General features: G+C 38.7%; 1 protein-coding gene across 2 annotated transcripts in view; it reads left to right on the top strand.

The window, feature by feature from the left end:
• The window catches only part of LOC107698474 (alpha-aminoadipic semialdehyde synthase, mitochondrial-like), a 30,489-nt gene that overhangs the window by 9,659 nt on the left and 12,338 nt on the right, over window positions 1-8,492 (top strand). The window contains exons 5-14 of one of the 2 annotated variants that reach the window (XM_016499488.1): window positions 768-835; window positions 991-1,137; window positions 1,287-1,365; window positions 1,463-1,590; window positions 2,733-2,884; window positions 3,015-3,137; window positions 3,934-4,045; window positions 4,243-4,302; window positions 4,983-5,050; window positions 5,220-5,231. In XM_016499488.1, the coding sequence (XP_016354974.1) occupies window positions 768-835; window positions 991-1,137; window positions 1,287-1,365; window positions 1,463-1,590; window positions 2,733-2,884; window positions 3,015-3,137; window positions 3,934-4,045; window positions 4,243-4,302; window positions 4,983-5,050; window positions 5,220-5,231 (949 nt within the window). The remainder of the gene's footprint in view (window positions 1-767; window positions 836-990; window positions 1,138-1,286; window positions 1,366-1,462; window positions 1,591-2,732; window positions 2,885-3,014; window positions 3,138-3,933; window positions 4,046-4,242; window positions 4,303-4,982; window positions 5,051-5,219; window positions 5,232-8,492) is intronic. The other variant, XM_016499496.1, reaches the window with a different exon arrangement.

Raw genomic sequence — 8,492 nt, forward strand, 5'->3', positions numbered from 1 at the left:
AAACCTTAAACTGCATAAACACATTTCATTACACCAAATAATGTTATTTTTTAGCAACGTCATATGACTCCTTTAATACAGTACGGCAACCGCACGCGCGTCCATGTATAACGCTTCTCATAGCTATGTGAAAATAAGTGTATAAATGGAACAATTTATTGTTGGAGCTGAGCTGGTGATCTGAATCAGAGATTGAGAGAGAGAGAGAGAGAGAGAGATGCAGCAGAGTGTGTGCAGAGCAGGGGGACATGAGGAACAGGATTGAGAACCGCTGCTTTAGAACATTGATTTTGAATCTCGTGAATGCATTAGAATAGTTAGAAGACAGAATCACGATTCATTTATGAATAGATTTTTACGTGCACCCCTAGTTTTCTCTTCCTCTTTTCTAAAGCAGTGCAGCATGGCCTCGCCCCCTTTGTTGCATGTTCCTGGGGGCGGGGTTTGTCTGGGTTTGTGATGTCACAAACCCGGGAAGTAACTCGTTGTAGTCCCTACCAGCCGTTTTTATAGGCATTAAACTGCCAGAATTTTAAAAGACGATATCTGCGTTTGCATTGAACTTTCAGTGCCGCAACTTTGAAGATATTGTTTATGCTCAAACAGCAACATTACACACTAACTAACATTAAAAAAGTGAAATCGCAATGAACCACCCCTTTAAAACATAAAAAAAATCTTAGCAACTCCAAACTTTTGAATGGTAGTGCATGTCTTTAAATAGTTCCCCTGCTGTAAGTTTAACATGTTGTCTGTATTTTTTACAGGAATGATTAACATTTTACACGGTCTGGGTCTGCGTTTCCTTGCCCTTGGACACCACACCCCATTTATGGTATTCGTTTTTAAATTGCACTACTTTTGAATTGCCACTTACAATATTATGTGGTACTCAGTTATTAGTTCTTCATTATTTAGTAAATTATTTATTGCATTTTCCAGATTTTAAACAATATTTAGGTATCTGTTTTCATATTTGTCACTTGACAGCACATTGGTATGGCGCACAACTACAGAAACGTCAGCCAGGCCGTCCAAGCGGTGAGGGATTGTGGGTATGAAATATCCTTAGGTCTGATGCCCAAGTCCATTGGTCCTCTCACATTTGTGTTCACTGGCACCGGCAATGTGTCCAAGGTAAGTGTGCACTTATTGTTGTGTAAATTGGTTTATGAGATGCTCTAAGTGCCTCAAACATGTCAGTGTAGCGCATGTTTACATTGAAAAACAGAGAAGTAGGAGAAGGAATGCTTGGTGTTATAAAAATGAAAATGCTTCTTCTCCAGGGCGCCCAAGACATTTTCAACGAGCTCCCCTGTGAGTATGTGGAGCCTCACGAATTGAAAGAAGTGTCAGAGAGTGGAGGTATTTCTTGTATTTCCTGTTTTTTATGGTTACACATAAGGTGTTTGCAGTAATTAGCATTTTGTTGTGCATGCAAATTGACTAATCTGCTTTGCAGACATGACCAAAGTGTACGGCACAGTGATCAGCAGACACCACCACCTGATAAGAAAGAGCGACAGACTCTACGACCCCCTGGAGTACGAAATCCATCCTGAGCTTTACACGTCTCACTTCAGGGAGACCGTAAGTAAATATACCAGGCAGCTGATTGGTTCGCCCTCTGTCTACGACTTAAAGGAATAGTTCACCCAAAAATGTAAATTTGTTGAAAATGTAACCACCCTTAGGCCAGCCAGGATGCAGATGAGTTTGTTTCTTCACTGGAACAGATTTGAAGAAATGTAGCATTACATCACTTGCTCTTCAATGGATCCTCTGCAGTGAATGGGTGCCGTCAGAATGAGAGTCCAAACAGATGATAAAAACATAACAATAATCCACATGACTCCAGTCCATCAATTAACATCTTGTGAATTGAAAAACTGCATGTTTGTAAGAAACAAATCAATTATTAAGATGTTTTTAATTTTAAATGTTGTTTCTAGCTAAAAGACAAGTCTTCTGTCTGATATTGCTTTCACCAGTGAAAATGTCATCTCATCTGCATCAGGAGAAAAATATACACAGATCAAGTACTGTTTACAAGCGAAAAGAGTCTAAAACAGTTCTAAACAAATGTCAGTAGATTTTGTTGTGAGCGACAACAGAGGATGGACTTTATAATTGGAGGAAGTGTTGTTATGGATTATGGACTGGTAATTCAGCGAGAATTGATGGTTTAAACTTAAAATGCCTTAATGACGAATTTGTTTCTTACAAACATGCAGCTTTACACTTCATCATGTTAGTTGATGGACTTGAGTTGTGTGGATTATTGTGATGCTTTTATCAGCTGTTTGAACTCTCATTCTGACGGCTCCCATTCACTGCAGAAGAGGTGAACAAGTGAGGCAATGCTAAATTTCTTCAAATCTGTTAAAATGAAAAAAGAAAAAAAAATCATCTACATCTTGGCTGGCATGAGAGTGAGTACATTTTCAACAAATCTACATTTCTGGGTGAACTATAACTTTAAGGTGTGATCGCATTTACCTCCATCGCAGGCAAAATCCAGTCATTTCATCGGAAATCCACATGATCTGGAATTTTTCCGTGCAGATTTCGCAATGGGTTCAAGTGTAGTTCATTGCAAAAATATTGACAATACATAATGGACCTTTTTGCCCACAAAGTTTCACCAAAATTTCTCTAATGTGACTGCACCATTATTGACTGCATTGTCTGAAAAGCAGAAGTGACTGAAATGCATTATTGTGTTTGCGCAGGTGGCCCCATACACAACCTGCCTGATAAATGGCATATACTGGGACCCTCACACACCCAGACTGTTGCGGCGACTGGATGCCCAACGACTGATTAGACCCGTTATGTCTGCATCATCATCACCTGATCTCGGCTGCCCTGCACTTCCCTACAAGTGAGCTTCTACTGTTATTGTTGGTCTCCAAAACGACAAAAAACACCATATAGTATCATAATAGCCGTTCCTTATAAAGTCATACGATTTGGGTGAGAAACCGACTTGTCTGATCCTCTTGGAATTTCAGGTTCTTGGCCATCTGCGACATCTCTGCTGACACAGGCGGCTCCATTGAGTTCATGACTGAGTGCACCACTATTGAGAAGCCCTTCTGCATGTATGATGCCAACCAGCATATTGACAATGACAGGTGTGGCACTACTTCCTCCAAACTGTACCAGATTAGGGTTCTTCAGTTTGAAACGATAGCAAAACCATTTTTTGTGCTAAATAGAACACTTTTTATGAGGGTCCATTAAGAACCATGCTTTGGCAGTGCTATATACAACCTTCATGGTGTTATAATAAATGATAGTTTATTCATTATTATTAATATAATATTGTTTATTATTTATTAATTTTATATTATGTTTTTTTTCTCCTCTATGTCCCTGGTCTTATAATACTGGTCTTGCAAAGCTGTCAGCAAGTTGTGCCAGTTAGGTACTTCTATTTTTAATGGAGAAAAGGAGAAAAGTATCCTCAAATAAATAGAGCTGGTCACACTTACATGCTCTGTTCAAATTCAAAACAAAAAAAGGACATAATCGTTAGAAAACCAGGAACAATTTGAGCGTTTTAACTTCTAAACCAAACTTACCATTTTTAAAGTTCAAATTTGTAGAAGAATATCACATACCTGTTGAGGATGTGTAGACAGCCTGTGTAGTTATGTGGTTGAGCTCTAGAAAATCAATAATGAGGTGGGATTAAAAAGGATTTTAACCGTTATAGATTTAAAAACAAAAAGGCAGAAATAAAGAACCCTATTCTCTAACACAAAGAACCATTTCAGCATTAAGGAACCAATCCCCCATCAACAGAAACCACTTAGCAGTGCAAGTCAACTCAAAACACCATAGCATTTCCCTGCCAACACTCTAGCATCATCTCACATGTGCATTATCAAATCTAGTTTTTAAACATCCTCTGGTTTTTCTGTGCAGTGTGGAAGGTAATGGTATTCTCATGTGCTCCATCGATAACCTGCCTGCCCAGATGCCCATTGAGGCGACTGAGTATTTTGGGGACCGGCTGTTCCCTTACATCTGGGAGATGGTAAGATATGACACAGGGTGGTGAGTAATAAACCAACAGCATGAGATGCTTTGCTCTGGAGAGGATTGCTTTGAACACTGGTATGGTCATGACTGAGAGATTTTTTGTTTTGTTTCTTGGCTGGTTGAATTTAATATGGGATGGATACTGCTGTTGATGATTTGAGCAGATTTATAATGACAGTCTTCGTCCCACAGCTCCCATCAGATGCCACCAGACCACTAGAGGAAGAGGACTTCTCTCCACAAGTCAGAGATGTAAGTGTATGAAGAGGGTGTTTTTACAACTTTCCCTTTAGGTTTTTCTTTTTGTTTTGTTTTTTGCTCTTGCACCATGGAGAAATGCTTCCTCTGAGTTGTGTTTGTGTGCGGTCGTGCACTTCTGCACAAAATGCTGCACAGAAGGCAGACTCAGAAATGTGTGGAAAAACTTGAATCGGAGCTAAATGGGCGGCATTTCAACTGGAGCCCATCTACACATCCATTGATTTTCAGTATGGAACTAAAGCTGAGAAATCTGAAATACACATTTCTGTTTACTTTGAGGCGAGGGGCCACATCTTAGATCAGTAGAGATGTAAAGTTCATTGCAGCACCGAATGGAATTGCGAAAATAATGAATCTTTCCACACATACACTGCCGTTCAAATGTTTGGGGTCTGTAAGATTTTTGTAGTGTTTTTGAGAGAAGTCTCTTTTGCTCGCCAAGGCTGCATTTATTTTAGCAAAAACACAATCAAAAACAGAAATATTCACTTCTGAATGGTACATAACCTTGCATCATATTCATGTGGCCATATTTCAGGAGCCAGGTGCTTCAGAATATACCATGGTGCATATCTAAATGCAATACCACTTTTTTGTTAGCATCTTAAATCTATTTAGTGCATATTGCAGTAGCAATATTTGTATTATATGCATTGTTTTTCTCAATCTAGGCTGTAATTACATCCAATGGGAAGTTGACACCTAAGTTTGAATACATCCAGAAACTTCGAGAAAGGAGGTAGGGGATGCTATTTATTTCTGTGAAGTCCGTTCAATCCAAAGCTCTTTAAGGGTTTGAGTCTGTTTTGTCTGATTGGACAGATGTCCGTAATGTTCTTTTAACGTTGCATTGGATGATATGCTTACATGCTGAGGATGGTGTGCTCATTCTGAAAATTTCTTCAAAGGTTGAAAGACAGGTAAAACACTGCCTTATCCCAGCTCTCAACAGCCTGTAGCCTTGATATGCTCTCTTATTACTCTAGATGAAACTGCTTTGTTATGCCTGAATGTAGACTCTGCTTATATGCAAAAGATAAGAACGTAGGGCTGATATGTCAGAAACTACACACAGTAGACATATTAGTGTGGTGGTGGAAAGAGAACACTATTGTAATTACAAACAGAATTACATTTGCACACATCTTAGGATATAAAAAAAATGGTTTCCGCACACCATTATGGTTTAGAAAAACACTTAACACAAAGCGTGTCAGTCACAATGCTTTTGATGCTTTTGAATAATAATTAGGGTTGGGTATCGTTTGGGTTTTTTACGATAACGGTGCCAAATCGATACTTTTAAAACGGTACCGGTGCCTAAATGGTGCTTGAACCGATACTTAAAAAAAAATAGGATGGATTGGCCATTATTGAGCGCTATAAACACATTTAATGTTTGCTTCATTCGCGCAGAAACTCCACATGTGCATCACAGAAGGAATAGGACTCAGGAAATCCCTATACTCTTTGCTAATATGGACAAAGGCATTGCTATCGCTGTAACTGAGTAAACAGAAGATATAAATGTTTTGAATGATAAAACAAAGACAATAAACACTCGACTGCGACAATGTATAGTTTATCTGTGCCATTTTTGGTATTTTCATCATAATTAAGGACATTTATAATCCATTGCTAATCGAGATAGTCTTTTTACCATATGCTTTTTACAGTATAGAACATATTTTTTGCCTCATTCTGTGACACAAAGCCATATCAGATTACAAAAGGAAGCAGTTGTGGAGTAAAAACGTTATAGTGTTCTCTTTTGTTGGACAACAGGTTTAGAAACGCTTCTCATTGCAAGTCATTCATTACAAGGGAAGTTTAGCTTTAGTAGGGTGACCATATTTTAGTTTTTCAAAAAGAGGACAGTAGGGGGCGGGGCTTCGCCTAACAGTATAAGTATAAGTTTGTTTGCTTATTTTGTTTTTATAATAAATAAAAATAAAACAAGAAGAAAGAATAGAAAAAGAATAGGGAATGCTAATGTTAGAGGGTCATTTTTAAATAAAAATAAAACTAGTCAATAGAACAGAAAAAGAATAGATAATGCAAGTGTTAGAAGGTTAATAAAAAAAAAAACAAGAAGATAACATTAGAATTATCATTATAATAGAGAGTGCTTAGAGTTAGAGGGTCAAATTAAGATGAAAGAGATGTGTTTTCAGCTGTTTCTTGAAAATATTAAGGACTCAGCTGCTTGGATTGAGCTGGGCAGGTCATTCCACCAGGACCCTCCTGTTAATGTAGAAGACCATATAAGTTTTATCATAGGTAGAATGCAAAATGTTTCAATACAAGCATTTCTTCATTGGAAAAAACGCAGATTTGGCAACCCTGCATCCAACAAGAGCTGCATGAGTTAGATTTGACGGATCTCAGGTCGAGAATAAGGAAAGATGACTGACAAGACCATGCTCGAGTATCTTGTAAGATGTGCTCCCTTTACACAGAGTGCGTGTGATTGCGAAAGTGAAAGTAAACAGTGCAAATGCTTATTCAAAAATATTTAAATACACCGCATCCTGAGAGCGGCTCCCTGATGCGCCAAAATTATATACAATATTAGAATGTTTAAAGGAGTGGACACGAAAATCGCGGGAGCGAAACGCATGTTGCGGGAGCAGGCGGCAGTGGTCAGAGATTCAGTGGGGATTCAGCAGATTTTTGTAGGTCCAAAAAGAGGACTGTCCGGGGAAAAGAGGACGTATGGTCACCCTAGCTTTAGGCATTTTAATTTAAGAATGTTTAGCTTAGCTAGCTAAAGGTATCTCTACCTGCTGCCATCGGAGCAAGTGTAATTACTGCATTCACGCGCTCCTCGGATGCTCTCATTTCCCGAGTTGTACTTTTAAGTCGGAATGTGAAAACAACATGGACACTCAAGTTACTACAAAGATGTGTTGGATATGTATTATTAGAGCTTTCCGACTTGCGTTCCTGAATTTTCTCATTCGGAAAAATTATTTTTCACGTGCAGTGCCGGTGATCCCTACGTCCGCTTAAATGCTTCGATCTCTCAAGCATTTAAGTGGCACCGAAATCTGCGTTCTGATTCGGTTCTAGTACATACCGGTTACATATGGCACCGGGTTTCGGTACCCAACCCTAATAATAATGTAAGTGTTTCTGTAATATTTTAGACTAATTTGTAACGTCCCAATGAAACCGGTATGAAACAAAGCCTGTTTAGCTCAGTTTTGTGAGGCTAATGAATTTCCCAGAGTTTGAAACATTAAACCTTAGTAAGTTCATACACTGCAAAATTAAAGAGAAAAAAAAGACGTTGGCGGTGTTTGTTTTGTTCAAACACAGGTTTCCTGTGCCCAGGGTGTCTGCGGGTCCTTAAAAATTCTTAAAATGTCTTAAATAACGTTTTCCTAATATAAGGCCTTAAAACAGTGACTTTTCTGCAGAGATTTGATCCAACCCTGATACGACTCACCTGCCTGTAGCCTTCTAGTAGTCTTGAAGACAATGATTAGCTGGTTCAGGTGTGTTTCATTAGGGTTGGAGCTAACCTCTGAAGGAAAGTGGCCTGGAAGGGCCAAGTTTGCCCACCCCTGCCTTAAAAAGTCTTACAATTTCTTAAATTCGGATTCGATGGGTCTTAAATATTTTTGGTCTCATTACCGCTAAAATATCTTCAGTCTTACGGACCCAATGACTGTTTACAATCATTGGACAGACCGAAGATGTTTTCTCCCCCGCGGTAAGTTACTGCATCATCAGAGAGAACTGCAGTAAGTTAGCAGAATACAGAATACAAGCTCGCGCTGAGGCACACTCTGTTTGTCTCGAGACTTCAGAACAAATGAGCGTGACCGCACACATAAACTCAGAAGAAACACACTGAGGTAAAAATTCAAAATGTTTAGTTTATTCATAACATGATATAGTTAAGTAACACCATGACAAGTGAGCTATTTTGCTCAATATTCTCACGCCGCAAAAAAACATTCAAAACACCTACAGAGCGCACGCATTACGTGAAGTCTAGTGCGCGTGCGCATTTACAGTGCGCTCTTTCACTGCATGATTCAGTCTATTAAAATACATTCAGAATGATCACAAATTCAAGACATGGGGGCAGAAAATGTGTATATTTATACCACTTCTTATAGTTAATCAATTTCACATGGAAGAGTGCCTTTTTTTTCTCCAAAAATTACATA

This window comes from Sinocyclocheilus anshuiensis, unplaced genomic scaffold, assembly GCF_001515605.1.
Source record: "Sinocyclocheilus anshuiensis isolate Anshui unplaced genomic scaffold, SAMN03320099.WGS_v1.1 scaffold1054, whole genome shotgun sequence".
NCBI lineage: Eukaryota > Metazoa > Chordata > Actinopteri > Cypriniformes > Cyprinidae > Sinocyclocheilus > Sinocyclocheilus anshuiensis.